This window comes from Eucalyptus grandis, chromosome 11 (assembly GCF_016545825.1).
Source record: "Eucalyptus grandis isolate ANBG69807.140 chromosome 11, ASM1654582v1, whole genome shotgun sequence".
Classification (NCBI taxonomy): Eukaryota; Viridiplantae; Streptophyta; class Magnoliopsida; order Myrtales; family Myrtaceae; genus Eucalyptus; species Eucalyptus grandis.
Genome location: NC_052622.1, coordinates 5,300,967 through 5,321,025, shown reverse-complemented (window position 1 = coordinate 5,321,025; position 20,059 = coordinate 5,300,967). Strand labels below are relative to the sequence as shown.

At 38.8% G+C, this 20,059-nt stretch overlaps 2 protein-coding genes across 2 annotated transcripts; both read right to left on the bottom strand.

Annotated features, from left to right (window-relative positions):
• Positions 1 to 1,994: 1,994 nt before the first annotated feature.
• On the bottom strand, positions 1,995 to 2,688 carry LOC120289601 (rust resistance kinase Lr10-like). Its single transcript, XM_039304715.1, has one exon. It carries the CDS (start codon positions 2,685 to 2,687, stop codon positions 1,995 to 1,997), a length of 693 nt encoding a protein of 230 aa, XP_039160649.1. The 5' UTR covers position 2,688.
• A 7,067-nt stretch (positions 2,689 to 9,755) lies between these two features.
• Positions 9,756 to 12,491, bottom strand: LOC120289600 (G-type lectin S-receptor-like serine/threonine-protein kinase SD1-1). Its single transcript, XM_039304712.1, has 6 exons — positions 12,468 to 12,491; positions 12,198 to 12,322; positions 11,187 to 11,692; positions 10,771 to 10,793; positions 10,118 to 10,473; positions 9,756 to 10,059 (listed from the first exon to the last, which is right to left on the bottom strand). Exons 1-6 carry the CDS (start codon positions 12,489 to 12,491, stop codon positions 9,756 to 9,758), a joined length of 1,338 nt encoding a protein of 445 aa, XP_039160646.1.
• Positions 12,492 to 20,059: the final 7,568 nt, after the last annotated feature.

Here is a 20,059-nt window from a genome sequence, read left to right as displayed (position 1 = left end):
TCGCCGTCGTCTTCGTCTTCGATCAGGACTGCGATTCGAGGAACTTATCGCACGAGAAAAGAGAGTGGAGATGGGAATCTAGAAAACGGCAGAGATCTAGATCGCGGGAGAGAACGGTAAAACAGAGTCAGAATCAGAATTAGGATGTGGCGATTTTTTCTTTTTCTTTTTTTGGTTGCTTAATTTTTGAATTAACGGTTGAGTGCGTTCGAGCGTTTGAATCTAGAACGGACCTCCCTCGCTAAAGCAAAGAAACTTCTGGAAGGAAGCAAGGAGCGCGAGACGAGTTTTTGCATCCAAGGACGCGACCTTTTTATTATTTCGGATTTGGTCCCTGGACATTTTGTCATTTCGCCCTGTATCCCGAATTAAGGGACCTTTTACCGGAAAGTGTTGTTCGGATTTTCGGGTGGCCCAAAAACAGAAATATTGTATTCCAGCCAAGAAAAAAAAAAAAAAAGCAGTGAAATTGTAAATGATGCGAACGCACCGTTCGATTCTTTTTCCTCACTTCTTAATCAGAAAAATGCAAATGAAGCTATATGATTATTGGTCCAATACTCACTGAAATCCGTATGATTATTGGGCTTGGAGTCAATGAGCACTTTTTTTTTTTTTTTGGCCAAAAGGAAAGTCACCAAGCACGTTGACCGGCTAAAAAATAGTCAATCTTAATAATGGCGAAATTAAATTCACAAAAAATTTGTAAAATTTTGTATCCACTCTTGAAGTCTAATTTTGTTTGCCCTAGCCTGTTTCGAGTTCATTCAATTTGATATGAAAAGCAATGTACTGCTTAAAAGTGATAGCAGGAAGGGTTTGGGATGGTTAACACGGTCTTGAAAACTGAACATGATAATACTCATTCGCATTTGAAATGAATTTAAACTCGAATAGAATACTCACACCATTGTAATAAAGATAACATATATCTCCCCCTCCAATAAAATTTCCTCCTCACGTAATAGTCTTGGACAACGAACCCTAAAATAAAAACTAATATTATTTTTTATTGTCACATTTACCACTAAGATAACTTTAGCAACCTAGTAAATGAAATTAGAATTTAATTAATTTCATGTATTATTGTTATTCGGGGAGAGATAATCTTTTGATATCTCCTGCTATCACGCACTCCCCCACCATTAAATTGAAGTTGTTTATTATCCCTTTTCATCCATTATTTTCAACATTATTCATAGTGACAATTGGTATGCAATGAGGCAATAAATACATAGCGATCACTAAAGTGTCGTCAAGCCACGCATAAAGCAGGTTGTGTGCTAGCTAGACTTTTAAGGAAAGACTTTGAAACCCAAACTTGCTCCTCACAGCACTATGCTGAAAGTAGTCACTAGATTTATTATTGGATCCAAGAGTCCAAACTATTACCAATGACATCTTTAATATGATAATGCTAAAAGATGGCGTAATTAAGATCATAAATTTAGTCATAAACATCTATGATATAATGATGGCCAAGAAAGGGGAGCTACACATGAAACATCATCAATACCATGCTTCAATTCGCCACATATGTGCACAGATCAAATGGTTTTGATATGTGTCTATGCTTGCGTAATGCTAATACTAGTACACTCAAGACCAGAATCTTCGTAAGTTATTGCACTAGTTGATGTAGTGGATATGGTATTGTGCCTTCATCAGTCCAAGTTCCATCATCCCTTCTTGACATTTCTGTTGCATAAAAGAGTGGCTTGGGAGATATTTGTAGATCATCTACTTCTCCTTCGAGCATTTTCAAGACTTTCTGCATCGAAGGGCGTCGTCAGATTCCATTGTATGCACCAAAGAGCAACTATTATCATCTTCTTTATTATTTTCCTCTCGTCCTCACTAACTTCCACTGGAATTTCCAATTCTTTATCGATTTGGTCATGAACCCATAAAGGAAAGTAAGTGTGACTCGAACACCTGTAACCTTGTCCTCGTTCTTCCTTCTAGTGGCCATTTCCATCAACAATTTTCCGAAACTATAGACATCGGCTTTGTAAGAGACGCCTCCAAGGTTCTTGAAGACGAGCTCGAGGAGCCATGTACCCTAAGGTTCCTCTCGCGGGAGTCAAAGACACGGTGTTGTAATCCGTAGGATACAATCTTGCGAGCCCAAAATCGGAAACTTTTGGGGTGAAATCCTCGTCTAGAAGAATGTTATGAGGCTTAATATCAAAGTGTAAAATTTGGATATCGCATCCTCGATGAAGATATTCAATCCCTCTAGCCACTCCGAGAGCAATCTCATACACTTCCTTGCATTCAAGAGAAATCCCTTGTTCTCGTGAGAAAATGTGCTTATCCAGAGATCCATTATGCATGAAATCGTAGACAAGACCTTGTTTAGAGCCCTCAAAGCAATAACCAATGAGTCCAACAACATTAACATGATGAATTCTACCAATGGTAGCTACTTCACTGATGAAGTCTTGCCCATTCGTTTTTCCCTTCTTTAGAATCTTGACCGCCACCTCACGGCCGCTCCGGAGTCTTCCTTTGAACACGGACCCGTACCCTCCCTCGCCTAGTTTATCCTTAAGGCCACTTGTGATTTTCTTGATGTCCGAGTAAGAATACCTTATCGGCAAGAAATTGTTAGATTGCAAAAATTCTTCGACATTTTGATCCGTTGCTAAGTGTCTTCTCCTCCATTTGCGTATTAGTAATGTCATCACGCATGGGGACCCCCAAGATGAATTTCACAACCATGCATTGAAACACTGTATATTTTAACCAATTTGAGGATGTGTTAAATGTTTGCATTTAGAGATTTGAAATCTATTTCACAATGAGAAGACTATAGTAATGTTACCGATGCCGAAGAGCGAGAGCATCCAATCAAGGTAAGGTTGAAGGTAAGGGTCGCTCGATGTATCCCAATAGAGATTGAGTTTGTAATTAATGAAAGCTGAAGAACATGTAAAAGACACTTATTTAGACCATAATCAAGCCATGTGTATATCGGTGCAGTCCACTAAGATTTGTGGGCAAAATTTGAACTAAATAGATAAACAATTGAATAGATAATGTATTTATTGTTATATGAATAACCAATTTGTGCGTGTGTTGAATGTTTTTATTTAGGAACACTAACTTAATTTCACAATGAAGATTGTATTGATGTTTACCGATGGGAACGACCAAGAACTGTACAATACCCCGGAGACGGGCGAGGACATAGGCGATATCTGCAAAAGAGATAGAATATGTAACAAGTGAAATCTGAAGAAAATAAAAGACACTTATTTAGATCATAATCAAACAATGATATTTGAGTATATCAAGTTCAATCCACTAAGATTTACTGGCGGAATTCTAATTATTTAAATTAATAAATGAATAAAAATGTATTCGTTGTTGTACTTACAAAATACCACAACAACATCGAACTAGCTACATGATCTTAGCTCCATTTCACATGTCTTTGACCAAATATATCCTAACAATATTTTGGGATAAGTATATTAAAAGTACCATAACTTTCGTACTAACTTTCCTACGACGCTTACTTGAGTGTCATAACATTTTTTTTTTTATTCACTTGAGTGTCACAAATTTGAATTCAATCACTTAAAAGTCATTAGTGGTTTGTCTCGTCAGAAAATCCAACATGAATGCCGATCGTCCTATCTGACATTGCCATCGTTGATTTGGACAATTAAATAAAAAGAATCCATGTCGAAATGAAAAATTAATAAAAAATTTAGTAGGACGATTTGTCAAAAACAACATTTAAATGATCGATTTTACTTCAATGTGGCATTTAAATAAATAAATAAATAAATAAAAGAAAAAAGGGTGATAACACTTAAATGAGAATCGTATAAAAAGTTACGACACCCTTGCCGTTCTTTATAAGAAATTGAACAAACTCAAAAGTCCTTACCTATCTTGGTGTGCTCAGGATCACCCCCTGAAAGCTTAGGAGGATAAGACCATGAAAGCTCGAATCCATAAACCATATGTTCATGAATTTGCGCATAGGAACGAAGATCATGTTCATCAACCCAGTGTGGCAGTATTGCCATAAACTCTATAGTGCATGCGGTTTCCACAGATGAGACATTTGCATTGACCAAGGCATACACTCGCCTTCTCGCACTAGAGAAATTAAGTAATGGAAGCCCATCAAGGCATGACGAAGCATCAATGTAAAATGGAAAATCCACGGCCTTCACACAACTCACGATCGAAACAATGGATGTATAATAATAAGAAGAATCATAATAATAATAATAATAATAATAAGAATAATAAGAATAATAATTGTGCCATCCATAAAGGCCGCAAAAAGACTGGAGAGGAAGGGATGAGCAATTGCCCTTCTGCAGCTTGACATCAGCGATCCTAATCGTTCGGTTGGTGTAGTCGATGTTGTGTACAAAGTACTTGCTCGAGTCAAAATCCAGAATGGTGCGGTTATCTATGCAGGCTAGCTCAAAATTACTGTGGCCGCAAATATTCGGGTCTCCCATCAACCGAAACGGGTACTTTATGTTTGTGACTTCACCGCAAGAGGTTGTGCAGTTATTATTTTCGATGGCAATGCTAAAAGACCGATGTAGAAGGAGGAGGAGGAGAAGAAGAAGGGGTTGATCTTGGTGCATAGCTTATGCAGTAGCGGAGAGCACGATGGTTAAGCAGGTCTAGTATTTAGTGTCGATATGTAAAGGAGAGATAGACAAAGACGAGAGGAATACCATGAGTTGCTCCCTCCTTAAAACGACGAAGAGAGCAGGAAATATCTCCGACGACTCCTCTGAGTGTGGAGGAAGCGAGTGACTTACGAGGTATAGCGACAAACAAATGGACGCATCAGACACGGAAAGCAGTGGGAATGGTCGCCAAAAGAAAGTTCAATGACGCGTGAAGTCTGTTTTTACGCGAGAAGTCTCTTTTTACTTTTTCGTCATAAAGTTTGATGACGCGTGGAGTCCTTTTTTACGCGTGAAGTCGTTTTTTACTTTTTTGTCAGAAAATGACACGTATAGACGTTCTCATAATCTTTAGCAGATTTTAGCACACGATCAACCTGACTTGCTTTTGTAACTGAAGACTGGTGTGATGCATTTGATTTAAACATATTTTTTCTTTTTTCTTTTTTTATCTTCAAGGTGTTAAAAAAAAATCTTTTTAAAATAATGATTTTGTCCTCGTCTATTCTTCTTTACTACAGACCTTAACTTTTCTAATTTCGCAATTGCATTTTCAGATGTAACTTAATTCTCGCATTTCCATTCGTACCATACAATGTCATGTGCGTTGCATGTTTTCTGAAGAAGAAATGCTTATATAATTGTTCTTAATTTATCGTGATATTAATAGCTTATTTTGGATCACAAAAAATGAATAATAAATTATCATAAATTATTATGGAGTCTAATCATTTGAGAATTTGTAACTCACAATATACTGTTACTTCTCGTAGTAACAAAAAAATTGTTATGTTAGCAAAGCTTTTTTCTTGAAGATGTGCAAAAATAAAATGTGATTAATTGATAATTGAAGGATTTTTTATTCAACTTTGAGTTTTACTAAAGAAATGAACCCACCAGTGGGTAGCTACGTTGGCAGAGGAGGCTGACTAGACTTTACGCAGAGGTCGAAGGTCGAATCTTCGCGTTGCCATTCAAGTCTTAAGTGGGAGGCCATCGTGGCGGGGTCATGTGCTAACCTCCCTTCAGGTATAGTTGGTGGTCTTTGTTAGGCTGGCGGTGGCCGTGAGCACCCGCAAGGTGTGCCAAGCCGGATCCTGGATATAAAAAAATGATATATATTTAATTTAGAAGAGGATGATGAAAAAGAAGGAGATTAATATATATATATATATATATATATATATATATATATATGTTAATCAAGCATAACACAACAATCTATTATGGGCAATGTCTTTCGTGTGATCATTTGAAATTTCTCGACATGAAATAAGGAATACTCTTAGGGAAACACATAATAATAACAACAACAACAACAACAACAACAAAGAAACTATAAAGAAAAGATCATTAAAATTTTGAGAAGTTTGAATTTTAGACATGACTTCTCACAATTGAAAGGATAATTTGGAAATATGAAAGAGGAGAAACACCTCACACTTTATAATAGTAGTGCATTTTGTTGTGTTTGCATCAATTTTCTCAACTTCGATCCCATTGTATATTTTATAACCCACTTTATTCAAATAACAAATATGCAAAAACTATTCCATGTTTTCATCCATTGCCAAATGTCTCCGTCTCCATTACTTCAAAAACTATTCTTGAAGTAATAACGAGAGAAGGAAAAATCTCCGACTACAAACTCAATTGTGTGGAGGCGAGCGATTGTGGCCTAGCGACCACAAAATTTGGGACATGCAAGGAAAGCAACAGTGTGGGAATGGTCGGCTGAAAAGTCAAAAGCCGGTCAATGCACGGCACAAGCACAAGGGGCCAATTAATGCCCCGCGACGAATCCAAACTGCAATCAACGTCGAACAGGCCCGGCCCAATCCGACGCGGCAAGCTCAGAGTGAACCCAGCCCAGTGTTTCTCCCATGATTATTGTTTTTTACTTATAAATCCCAACTTTTCTAATTTTGAATTCTTTTTTAGATGTAACATGACATCTGCCGTTCCATTTGTCCTAGTACATTTTAGGCGCGTTGCCCATGTAAAGATTTCATATCGTCTTGAAAATGTAACAAATCAAATGCCATGCCACCCTCATCTTGCAATTTAGTTGCTAGTGAGTTTATTGGTGGTGGAGAGTTCTCCAACTCCTAGAAGGTCAAAAGTCAAAGTCTTCTTGAAGCGACAGGTCTTGTGGAGTTAATGGGGCATAGGAAATTCCTAGTGCCATAGAATTTCCACATAAAAGCCTTCACGAAACTTCCTTCTGCGCACGATGTCTTCTCCTTGGACAACACCCGAGCGTCACGGCACTAACAACTCTACTTGACTACTGACGAATTTGACTTTAGAAAATAAGAAGATGACAGCAACATTACTCCTTTAAATGAGAGTAACGGTGGGGCATTCATGATAGCTTTCATCCTTTAAATTTAAATAAATAAATATATAAATCAGATGAAAAAAAAAAAATAGAAAATTAAAATACCAAGTTATAAGGTTTAGGATTAAATTTGCATTAGTTTAAAATGTTTAAATTAAATTAAAACAAATATAATAGGTTTATAACTATTTCGACACTTTTTCCTCAGTAATCCTAATTGTTAAGTTGGTCTAGTCGATGCACCGTACAAAATATTTGCTCAAGTACAAGTACAAATTCAAAATGGTGTGGTTATTTATGTAGGCCAACTCATAATTATAGTCATCGCAACCTTTTGAGTTGCCTTTCAATTGAAACAAGCAGCATATGTTGACTTCGCTGCAAGAGGTGGTGCATTAATTATTCTCGATGACAATGCTAAAAGATCAATGAAGAAGAAGAAGAACAAGGAGTTGATCTTTATGCATTGGTTATGCAATCTCAGGAAGCACGAATCAATCGAGCAAGTCTTGAGTGTTGAGTGTTGAGATGTAGAAGAAAGAAAGATGAGAGGAATAATTTTAGTTGCTTTGTCTCTCAAAATAATAATAATGTGGAGGCGACCACAAAATGAGACGTATTTGATAAGCAAAAGTTTGGGAATGGCCGGCTGAAAAGTCAAGGCCGGTCGACGTACCAGACGAGCACCCAAGGGAGACTCCATACGCAGCACGAATCTGAAGTTCAATCGACTTTGCCCCAGCCCGGGCCACCCAACACAGCCGCGCAGCGAGCGCAGACCAAAACTTGGCGCAGTCCGGCTTAATGGCTAAGGATTGGGGTGAGGGATGTAGACTAGAAGATCAGAGTTCGACTCTTGAGACAAGACCGAAAAGTTCATGTGAGTTCATTTTCTAATTATTAGAAATTTGCCCAAATTGGTTTGAAAATATTTTACTTTTTCATCATGTAGATGTTAAAAAAACTTAGTAAAATAATAATTTTTCCATGTTTATTCTATCTACAACAAAACCTCAACTTTTCAAATTTTAAAATCGTATTTTGGATGTGACATGATGTATCCCTACTCTCATGTACTAGTATAATGTCATGTACGTTGCACACTTGGAGGTCAAACCTCTTCTTGAAGACATGCATAAATCAAATGTGATATCAGTATGATTTAAGGATTCTTTGTTCATCTTTAGTGTTATTAAATAAATGATATATGTCGATAAATATTTTTTTCCTATTGTTAGTGGCATAACTCCATAACTGTAACATTTTTTTCATAGCTTATTAACTTAACGGTCTTATCAATAAGTAATTATGCTCCTATGTTGTAATTTTCCTTAACCAACGATAAAATAAACAATGGGAAAAAAATAAAGTTGGCAATCTTATAGTCATTAGTTTTCCTTAAATATTCGTAATTTAATATCTTTTCAAAATAATCCACGGTTGATTTTTTATTTTTCCTTTTGATCCAACAGTCCCGATTACATACAAGATTGATTCCCTAAGTTGTTGGACTACACCATAGAATTTACCATTAATTATTGAACCGATTTAATACTAATAAAATTCAAGATTTCTCCTGGGAATAAAATGAAACAAAATTTAACAATAGAGCTGGGAAAAGATTAATGGAGAAAATTGAACAAAATTTAACTTTTGTCGGTACATGCTAACGGCCGTCGGTGGATCTTCTTGATGGCTAAACAGTTGTTAGATTGCAAAAACTCTTGAATGTATTCGTCCATCGCTTATTGTCTCCTTCTCCATTTGCGTATTAACAGTATCACGACACGTGGGGCTCCTCAGACGAATTTAATTAAGCTTATTGCACCTGTACTCTTTGGTAAACATACGAAATGATAAGGCTGAATGTTATCATTTAGCGAAGTTGATTGATTTCATAATGAGAAGATTGAAGTATACGACCGATGGCAATTTCAAGTGACAAGCTGCGAGAAGGAACACGATCCAAAATAACTAACTAATCTGAAAAGAGGAACTTCCATCATTCTCAGGCGCACATTTACCACTAAATAACCTTAGCAACCTAGTAAAAAGAAATAAGAATTTTATTGATCTCTTCTATTAAGGGAGAGGTCATCTTTTGATGTCACTTAGTATTCCGTACTTTGATTTTTAACTAATTCTCGGTAAAATAAAAAGTCGATAAAATCTCCATTATTTGTGCAAAGACTTCAAAACCCAAACTCGCACCCGATATATCACGCTGAAAGTCGTCCCTAGCTTTTGAAATGGAGAAAGTCCAAATTATAATTAATAAAAAATTTAATATGAAAATACCAAAGACGACATGGTCATAATTGAGATTTATAAGCATATTCATAAACATATACAATTTGATGATGGCCATGAAGGGAGATGCACCAAGGAACATCGTCAATGTGATCAGCTTCTATCTATCACGTGTGTCGTTGGATCAATTTGTTTTGACACTTCTCTATACTTGTGGAACACTAATACTATATACTCAAGAGAATCTTCATAAGTTATTGCACTAGTTGATGAAGTAGACATAGTATTATTGCCTTGGTCAGTCCAAGTTCCCTCCTCCCTTGTTGACATTTCTACCTTGGTGGATAGAAGAGTGGCTTGGGAGATATTTGTAGATCATGTACATCTCCTTCCAACATTTCCAAGACTTTGCGCATTGAAGAGCGCTCGCTTGGAATCCACTGTATACACCATAAAGCAACTATTATCATCTTTTTTACTATTCTCCTATCCTCCTAGCTAATATATTCCACTGGAATATCCAATCCTTTATTAAGTTGGTCATGAACCCATAAAGGAAAGTAAGTGTGACTCAAACACCCCGTAACATTGTCCTCATTCTTCCTTCTAGTGGCCATTTCCATCAACAATTTGCCGAAACTATAGACATCGGCTTTGTAAGAGACACCCCCAAGATTCTTGTAGACCAACTCTGGAGCCATATATCCCAAGTTTCCCCTTGCAGCAATTAGAGACACGATATTGTACTCCATGGGACACAATCTCGCGAGCCCAAAATCGAAAACTTTTGGGGTAATCCTTGTCAAGAAGAATGTTGTGAGGTTTAATATCAAAGTGTAAAATTTGCATGTCACACCCTCGATGAAGATACTCAATCCCTCTAGCTATTCCCAAAGCAATCTTGTACAATTTCTTGCAATCAAGAGACATCCCTTGTCCTTGTGAAAAAATATGCTTATCTAAAGACCCATTGTGTGTGAAATCATAGACAAGAGCTTGTTTTGAGCCATTGAAGCAAAAACCAATGAGTTCAACCACGTTAACATGATGATTTCTTCCAATTGTAGCCACTTCACTTATGAAGTCCTGCCCGTCCGATTCCCCCTTCTTTAGGATCTTCACTGCCACCTCACGGCCACTCCGGAGTCTTCCTTTGAACACAGAACCATACCCTCCCTCGCCTAGTTTGTCCTTAAGACCACCTGTGATTTCCTTGATTTATGAGTAAGAGTATCTTATCGGCAAGAAGTTATTGTTAGATTTGCAAAAATTCTTCAACATTTTGATCCATTGCTAAGTATCTTCTTTTCCATATGTATAGGAGCAAGATTATCACCCATGGGGCTCCTAAGACGAATGTCAAAACCACGAATGGCGCTGTACATTGGGATAAATGCAAGAAAATTGTGGGTGTGTTAAATGTTTGCGTCAAGTAACTTTAAATCAATTTCACAATGAGAAGATTATAGTAATGTTACCGATGCCATGTTTTCAGGGCATTTGAATTACCCAGCTGATAAACAAGCGGTAACCTGCAAGAGATGTAGAGGTTGAATACATGAGTGGAGGCTGAAGGAATTTAAGGGACACTTATTTGGATCATCATAAGCAATTAGTATATCGGTTCAACCCACTAAGAATTGTTGGCAGAATTCGAATTAAATAAGTAATTATCTATTAGTATAGGTACAAAATACCACAACAGCATTTACCTAACTACTTTATCTTAATGGGCATTTTCAAATCACATGGGCTCTGCAAAGATATGCAGGTGAGCGAGCTCAATTTTCACAAATTTTGAACCTATATATCTCGAAATTCTTCTTCTTCTTTTGTTTCTTAAGAAACAGAACAAACTAAAAGGCCCTTACTTTTCTTGTCTGCGCAGTTAATTTTGTACGTGTCGCTGATGTTGCACCAATTACAATTCCGTCCACAGGCAATTGGAAGCCATGAAAGCTCAAACCCATAAACCATAAGTTCATGAATCTGCACATAAGAGCGAACATTGTTGCCATCAACCCACCAAGGTATCATTGCCATATGCTCTATAGTGCATATAGCTTCCACGTACGAGACATTCACATCGACCATGGCGTACACTCGCCTTCTCGTACTAGAGGAATCCGAAAACTTGACTTCACTGAGGCATGATGAAGAGTCAATGTAAAACTGAGAATTGACAGCCTCCTTGCAGTCCACGATCGCCAGTGTCTTGGATAACGTTAGACCCTTTTTCATCATGTATTTCCCACATCTATACCGATCGGAGTAGTAGCTGGAGTCACTGCATGACAAAGAGCGGTGAGGAAGAGACGAGCAGTTGCCCTTTCGCAGCCCAACATCGGCGAGCCTAATCGTGAAGTTGATGTAGTTGATGTACTGTACATAGTACTCCCTCGAGTACAAATCCAGAATAGTGCGGTTATTTCTGCAGGTCAGCTCACAGTTTTGGTCCCGCAATCCTTTTCGCCCTTCAATTGAAATGGGGGCCTTATGTTGACCTCACCGCAAAAGGTAGTGCACTCATTTTTCTGGATGGCGATGCTAAAACAGCAATGGAGGAGGAGGAGGAGGAGGAGGAGGAGCTGATCTTTGTGCATTGGTTATGCAATGGCTGAGAGCACGAATCGATCAAGCGAGTCTTCGCGTTTAGTGTTGAGATGTAGCATGAAGAACGATAGGGATGAGAGGAACACTCTTGATTTGTTGAAAGAAGATATGTTTTGAAGATATGGAATCGGGATGAAGATTGTAATTGATTGGGATTGTAATTATTTTAGGACTAGAAATACTGTTTCTTTGTTGCTGCAACTCTCACAGAACAGAACAGCAGGAAGTCCTTCATCTCCATCCAACTTTAGATTAACCTGCAAGACAAATTTATTGCAGATTTCTTAGGAAATTGTCATCATGACAAATCCACAAGAACTTACCTCAAGATCCGCAGAAGAAACGACACCGCCACCACCTCCTCAGATTGATGAACCCTCGGCAATAATCGCAGTATCTCAGGAGCAAGTTCAACCACAAATTCATCCTCAGCATGCGCAGTGGGGAACTGCACCGGCTCAGTTTAACATGGGGCAGCCCTATTCAGGGCCACCTTACCCATGGGTACCGTATTCTTGGTACTATGGAACTAATCCAAATACATCATCGTCGGGTTATCGAGATGGTGTGCGAACTGATGGAGGCCCACCAACCGGCAACGGGGCAGGCGCAACCATCAATCCTCAGCAGACGGGCGGGTCGATCGAACCGGGTGCGGGAACGAATCCCTACTCGGGTCCTTTTTTTCCAAATGCGGATACTGCAATCGGATCTGGCGGATCGGGTTTTAGGGAAAAGCCCTACCCAAATCCGCCGCCAGGGTTTCTTCCATACCAGATCTTTGCTGCCAGCGGTCGGCCGGAGCCCGGTGACCCTCTTTTCACAACCAATGCCGACGGACTAGAACTGAAACTCATTACTCAATAGTTAACTGGATCAAACAATTACTCAAATTGGTCGCGCGAGTTCCGGCGTGCACTGGTAACGAAAGATAAAGAGGGATTTATCGACGGAACGGTTTCGGTTCCATCCGACGAGCGAATGGCACGACTCTGGAAGAAATGCAATCAATTAGTCCGAACATGGGTCGGAAATTGCATCGCTCCCGAGGTCGCGGCCGCTCTTCCCCCGACGGAGGACTCGAAACATATGTGGGAAAATATCAAAGAAATGTTTGGAAAATTAGACCAAGTGAAAATTTTCTCTTTAACGCAACAGATCTCTAATTTAAAACAGGGAAATATGTCTGTTGCTGCGTTTTTTAACAAAATTTCAGGTCTGTGGAACGAGTTAGAGGAGCCGAGGAGAAACTCGACTGGCCGGAACCCATCCTACAGCAATACAAAAGGATGCGGGACCGAGAGAAAGCAATACGCTTTCTGCTCATCCTAAATGAAGCGTACCTTTCATTTAGGTCACAGATCTTGACCATGGAGCCGATGCCAACCCTCGGCCGCATCTACCAACTTGCTGTTCAAGAAGAAAGCCAACAGAGAGCAGCCGATTACGGGAAGAATGGCGAGAGCGTGGCTCGCGGCGGCGAGATCTTCTCGCCCGCTACAGAGGGCCACGGGAGGAAGAGAGGCTCTCGAAACCAATCTAGGGTTTCACGAAGAAAACCCTAGGGGATATCGTTCAACGACGGGCGGCCACGATGCGTTCGATCGATCGGACGGCTCACAATCGTTCTTTGGAGGCTCTGAATCGGACGGTCCTGGAGGTAGAGGGCGGATGGAATCCAACGGCTCCCGTGCCTCAAGTGCATATGGGCCAGATGGCCCACGCGGGCGAAATACATTTTATTCGATGGACCGCGAGGAAATTTTGCTGCAATTTCTGATGGGCCGTATGGAGCGACGACGGCCCATGCCGTGAATAGGCCCAATTCATTCGCCAAAAATTACCAAAAGGGCAAGGGTAAGTTGTACTGTGAATACTGCAAACGCCCACATCACACGATTGAAAATTGCTGGAAGCTCCATGGCAAACCTGGCGAAAAGGAGAAAGGAAAATTTTCAACTGTTTTACAGGTGTTGGGAAAATCAGCAGACAAATCAATTTCTCATGGGGAATATTAGGAGCTGATGGAAACTTTAAAGAAATTGGATGCTTCTGACAAGGCAGGGAGTTTCACAGGTATTTCTTATTGTCTAATGAACTCAATTGCAATGGATGCATGGATTATTGCTACTGGAGCTAGTGATCACATTGTCTGCAATCAGAAATTTTTTTCCACTGTTAAGAAGTTATCCTTTCCTATATCAGTGCAACTCCCGAATGGAAACACCACAAATGTTGATATGACCAGGACTGTAAATCTTAGCCCACTCATTAGCCTTAAAAATGTCCTTTATGTCCCTAGCTTTCAATTTAATCTCATATCCGTTTCACAAGCCTGTCAAGACAACTCCGTCGTGCCTTGTTTGACTCGATAAATGTCTATTTCAGGCCCTTTCGGCAATCTGATGGGCTTGGGTAGAATCTATCAAGGATTATATTTTTGGATCGATCTTCCAACCCATTTTAAATCCTCTTCTGTTGCTTTCAATAAATCCATATGTAATGTTGCCAGAAATAAAAATTTCCTTCATCATCAAAGATTGGGTCACACTGCATATTTCCCTTGTCCTCAGTGCCCTATTTGTCCTTTAGCGAAACAAACTCGTTCCCCTTTTCAAAGTAGCAATACTCGCGTTGACAGCATTTTTTCTTTAATTCATGCTGATATATGGGGACCATATCATACCTTAAATCATGACGGTTCACGGTTCTTTCTCACAATTGTGGATGATTTCTCACGTGCCACCTGGGTTTTTCTCATACAATCCAAAAATCAAGTTCTATCTCACCTTAGAATTTTGATCTCTTTATCCAAAACTCAGTTTGGCAAATCAATTGTCGAATTGCATCGATAATGGAAAGGAATTCTTCAGTGGTGAATGTGCTTCGTTCTTTAGCTCAAATGGGATTTTGCATGAAAGTACTTGCACTTATACACCACAGCAGAATGGAGTTGTTGAGAGAAAACACCGCCATCTTTTGGAAGTGGCATGGACCCTTAAATTCCAAGCATCTATACCAGAGAATTTTTGGGGAGACTATGTAGTCACTGCAGCATATCTAATAAATCGAATGCCATCTAGAATTTTGAAGGGAAAATCTCCATTTGAACTTTTATATTGGAAGAAACCAGATTTGAGCCATCTTTGCGTGTTTGGTTGTCTCTGTTACGTGACCACAGTAGGGCCTCGAGATAAAATGAGCCCTCGGGCTCGGCAGTGCATATTCATGGGGTATTCCAATCTCAAAAAGGGTTATCGAGTTTATGAAAAATCTACTGGGGATTTCTTTATCAGTAGAGACGTGGTATTTCATGAAGATATTTTTCCTTTCCGGAATTCTGCTTCCACGTCTGGAGATGATGTAGACACTAATCGTAGCTTTCTGTCAGAAGAAGATCTATCTTCTGGAGGATCCTATATTATTACTTCCCCTCCAAAACAGCAGATATTACATGCAGCATCACCTTCACCACCTAATGAGAATTCTACTGGCTGTTCAATTGAGGAGAATTTCATCGAAGAGGAACCTCCAGTGATCAATTCCATCGAACCCGCAAATATTGAAGAAACTTCGTCAGACGTGCTGCATGAGGCACCTCGACGATATGGTCAAGTCTCTCGCCCACCAACTTGGACAAAAGATTATGTCCGTTCTTCATCAAAATCCTCAGGTACTCGTTATCCTATCTCCTCCTATGTGTCTTTTGATCAGCTGTCATCAGAACATCTATGCTGCATTAGTCGCATTTCTGAGGAACAAGAACCATCTAGTTATCATGAGGCTGTACATGATTCATGATGGCAAAAGGCCATGGAAGAAGAACTTAAGGTGTTGATTAACAATTACACCTAGGATGTCGTATCATTACCTCCTCATTGTAAGCCCATTGGCTGTAAATGGGTATATAAAATTAAATATAAAGCTGATGGTTCTGTAGAAAGGTACAAGGCCCGGTTGGTGGCCAAAGGGTTTACACAACGAGAAGGATTTGACTACCATGAGACCTTCTCTCCAGTAGCCAAGGATGTCACAGTTCGCTCTTTCTTGTCGGTTGCTGCTTTTCGCAACTAGTCATTACATCAGATGGACGTCCACAATGCCTTTCTTCATGGTGATTTGGAAGAGGAGATTTATATGGATCTTCCACAAGGATTACGGAAATAGGGGGAGTCTAAGGTATGTCATCTCCGCAAATCCCTTTATGGTTTAAAACAGGCCTCTCGGCAGTGGTATGCCAAGTTTACTAATGCACTCATGAGTGCCGGATATAAGCAGTCTAAGCATGATTATGCTCTTTTCACTTGGACAAAAGGTACGTCGTCTATCTACTTGATGATTTATGTTGACGACATACTTATTATGGGAAATGATGATTCCGCTGTGAGGAAGCTTAAGGAATATCTTCATTCCTCCTTTCATATCAAAGATTTAGGGCCACCTAAATACTTTCTTGGAATAGAGATAGCTCGTTCTGATCAGGGGATTTCTCTCAGCCAAAGGAAATTTGTGATGGAGATTGTATCAGAATCGGGATTATCAGGATGCAAACCGTCAGTCATTCCCATTGAACAGAATGCAAAGTTAACCATTGTTGATTATGATGCTGGGATGTCTTCCTCTGACGATCCATTACTGAAGGATCCGACAAGCTATCAGAGACTTGTTGGAAAACTTATCTACCTTACCATGACTAGGCCAGATATCTGCTATGCGGTACAGACTCTTAGTCAGTTCATGCATAGTCCAAAGCAATCCCACATGAACGCAGCCTTGAAGGTGGTAAAATATCTGAAGAAATGTCTAGGGCTAGGGATACTTCTTTCTCGAAAATGCAATATGGAGATGATGGCCTATTGCGATTCGGATTATGCTACATGTCCCATGAGTAGAAGATCCATTACTGGTTTCTGTATTAAGCTTGGGGAGTCACTGCTTTCATGGAAGACGAAGAAGCAATCCACGGTATCGTTATCATCAGCAGAAGCTGAATATCGATCCATGGCAAAGACTGTCTGTGAGGTGGTATGGTTACGAGGTCTACTCCAGGATCTTGGGATACAAGTTAGAGGTCCGACATTACTCTTTTGTGACAATGATTCAGCAATCAAACTTGCAGCAAATCCCATATTACATGAGAGGACGAAACATATAGAAGTTGATTGCCATTTTACACGAGAGAAGATCAAAGAAGGCATCATCGAAACAAGAGGGGATTAGAACCACGGAGCAACCCGCGGATATATTTACTAAACCTCTTTGTCAAAGACAACATACATATCTTCTAAACAAGCTTGGCGTCTTGGATATATACAAGCCACCAGCTTGAGGGGGAGTGTTGAAAGAAGATATGTTTTGAAGATATGGAATCGGGATGAAGATTGTAATTGATTGGGATTGTAATTATTTTAGGACTAGAAATATTTTTATCTTGGGAATATGTTCTTTACTTTTTTATTCAATCTAATTGTATGATATATACATCTCTGTAACAGTGTACAATTTAATGAAGTGAAATACAATTCCTACACTTCTATTTGAGTTTCTTACATGATTGCTCTGTTTCCCATGATGATGATGATGATAATGATGAGAGAAAGGGACAAAAAAAAAAAAAAAAAGAACTCCGACTTTAAAGTTGATCGTGTGGAAGTGAATGATTTGGGGTGTAGCGACTAGAAGACGAGACGTGCGAGACCCGCAAAAGCGTGGGAATGGTCGAGTGAAACATCGAAGCTGGTCGAAGAGTACAGGACAAGCGACCGAGGAGACTTCATGCACGGCGACGAATCTAAAGTTCAATCGACCTTGTCTCCACCCAAGCCACCGGAAGCGGTCGTGTGCAGTGAGCTCGGAGCGGGCGTGGCACGGCCCGGCCCGGCCCAATGGCTAGGGGTTGGAATGAGGCGCATAGATTAAAAGATTAGAATTCGACTCTCGAGACGAGCAAAAAGTTCACGGGAGTTCTTTTTTCAATTATTGGAAATTCAATCCAATTGGTTTGAAAATGTTTTGTTTTTCCATCGTATAGATGTTAAAAAATCTTAATAAAATGATAATTTTCACATGTTTATTCTATCTATAATAAACCTTAGCTTTTCTAATTTTAAAATTGTATTTTTGAATGGGACACGATGTGTGCCTTTTCTTATATAGCGGTATATTGTCATAAATGTTGCATGCATTGAGATCAAACCTTTTTCTCGAAGATGTGCATAAATGAAATGTGATTCAAGAATGATTTGAGAATTGTTTATTCATCTTTAGTGTTATTAAATAAATTATATATATATATATATATATATATATATATTTTTTTCTTATTCTTAGTGACATACCTCCATGATTGTAACATTTTTTCAGAGTTCGTAAACTTAATGGTCCTATCAACAAGTAATCATCCTTGCATGTCATAATTCCTTAATCAACCATGACCTAGGCAATGTTAAAAAAACAATAAAGTTGGCAATCTTAGACTCTATTTGTTTTGCGGAATTTATCACGTTTATGAAAAATGTTTTCTAGGAAGCTAGTTTACAAGAAAATGACGATAACTTTTTATATTCAACCGAAACCTGAAAATGAAGTAAGAGATATATTCCACTATTTGGTATCTTATTTAATTTTCTAGAAAAAAGTCACCAAAAAATTGAATCTTGATTTTTTTAGTCAACCAAAAAAATAATTTTAATTTTTATATATTTCTTAAATAAATATATATTTTTAATTTCTTCTTTCTTTTTCCTTTTTATTTTCCTTCCTCTTCCTCTTTCCTCCTCTGCCACCGCATGCCTTGACGATGGCTAGTTGCTCGGCAATCAACCAAGATGCAAATCGGCAAGCTCGAGGCTCGACCAATCTAAGCGAACCTAAGCTCCACTAAGACTAGCAAGCTCACGCGGCTCACTAGATCTAGGCAAGCTCAAGCTCTGTCAATCTAGGCGAGCCCAATCTCTGTCGAGGCTAGCAAGCTCGAGCCTCGCCCTTGCCAAATCTGACCTTAGGTGAGCTCAAGCTTGCTAATCGTGGCAAGGCTCAAGCTGGCCTATGTCCAATCATCAACGCCACCAAGATCAACGACTAGTCAAGGAACAAGGAAAAAAAAAGGAATGAAAAAAATTAAAATCTCAATTTTTAAAAATAAAAATAAAAAGAAAACATAACAATAAAAGGAAAATGTATTTGGTGAAAGCAAGTGAGATGGAAAAAGTTATGAAAAGTGTTTTCTATTTATGAAAAATGAAAAATATTTTCCTCATTTTTTAAAGTACTTTTTCCAATAGCGGAACGTTTTCCTAGACTAGTTAATTTTCCATGAAACGAATATTGAAAAATTCGAAAAACGTTTTCCTAGAAATTATTTTCCTTGAAATGAAAGAAACAATTGTTAATTTCCTTAAATATTCTTAAGTTACTATCTTTTCAAAATAATTCATGGTTGAAATTTTATTTTTCCTTTTGATCCGGCTGTCCCGATTATATATAAGATCGATTCCATAAGTTGTTGGACTAGACCATACAATTGCCCATTAATTAATGAAGCTGGGAAGAGATTAATGGAGAAAATTTAACAATTTTCGCATTTGTAGACACATGCTAAACATTCACAGAAATTCCGTGAGTTCTCTCCCTTTTTGGTTTTTTTTTTTTTTCTCTCTTTGGCTGAAAATAAAAATAAAAATTGTGGTAGTTGAGTTAGAGATGAAGGAGAGAGGTCTGGATTCGTTTTCTAGTCTGTATATGCTATAAACTGGACTAAACAAGTGTTTTCATCACGAGCAAATCGAAAGAGTTGCTAGCTAGCTAGCAAGGACAAAACATGGGCGATCAATTCACAGCTCATATCCTACTGGGTAAATAGCGATTGGTAAAACTTCATGGTAAATGTCGAAGTTCCCTAAATGTCTGAAGAGACCGATCCCTGACCTTCTGCAATGATTCGGTGAAAGGTTGCAGTCACTCTTGATGATGGACAGGAAAACATATCGAGTAAAAATATGTCATCTACTTCATCCTTTTCCCGCGGCCTAGGTGCTTCGTTCGACTACGTATTGATGGTCACGGAGGCTTAGATGGGATTCAAGGAAGAAAAAATTTTGTTCGCTGTCAAGCATATCCTCTCGAATCCTCTGTTTCATGAAGTTAAATGCATATTGAGCGTATTGAGTAACGAATCGAATATCCG

Coding starts and splice junctions, on each gene's coding strand:
- LOC120289601 (XM_039304715.1), bottom strand. CDS start 2,687: ATGACATTACTAATACGCAAATGGAGGAGAAGACACTTAGCAACGGAT.
- LOC120289600 (XM_039304712.1), bottom strand. CDS start 12,491: ATGGTTGCGCCTGCCCCGTTGCCG. Junction 11,693..12,197: donor TTTCTTCTGCGGATCTTGAG/GTAAGTTCTTGT, acceptor GCTGACCTGCAG/AAATAACCGCACTATTCTGG. Junction 10,060..10,117: donor ATTGAGTATCTTCATCGAGG/GTGTGACATGCA, acceptor CTTCTTGACAAG/GATTACCCCAAAAGTTTTCG.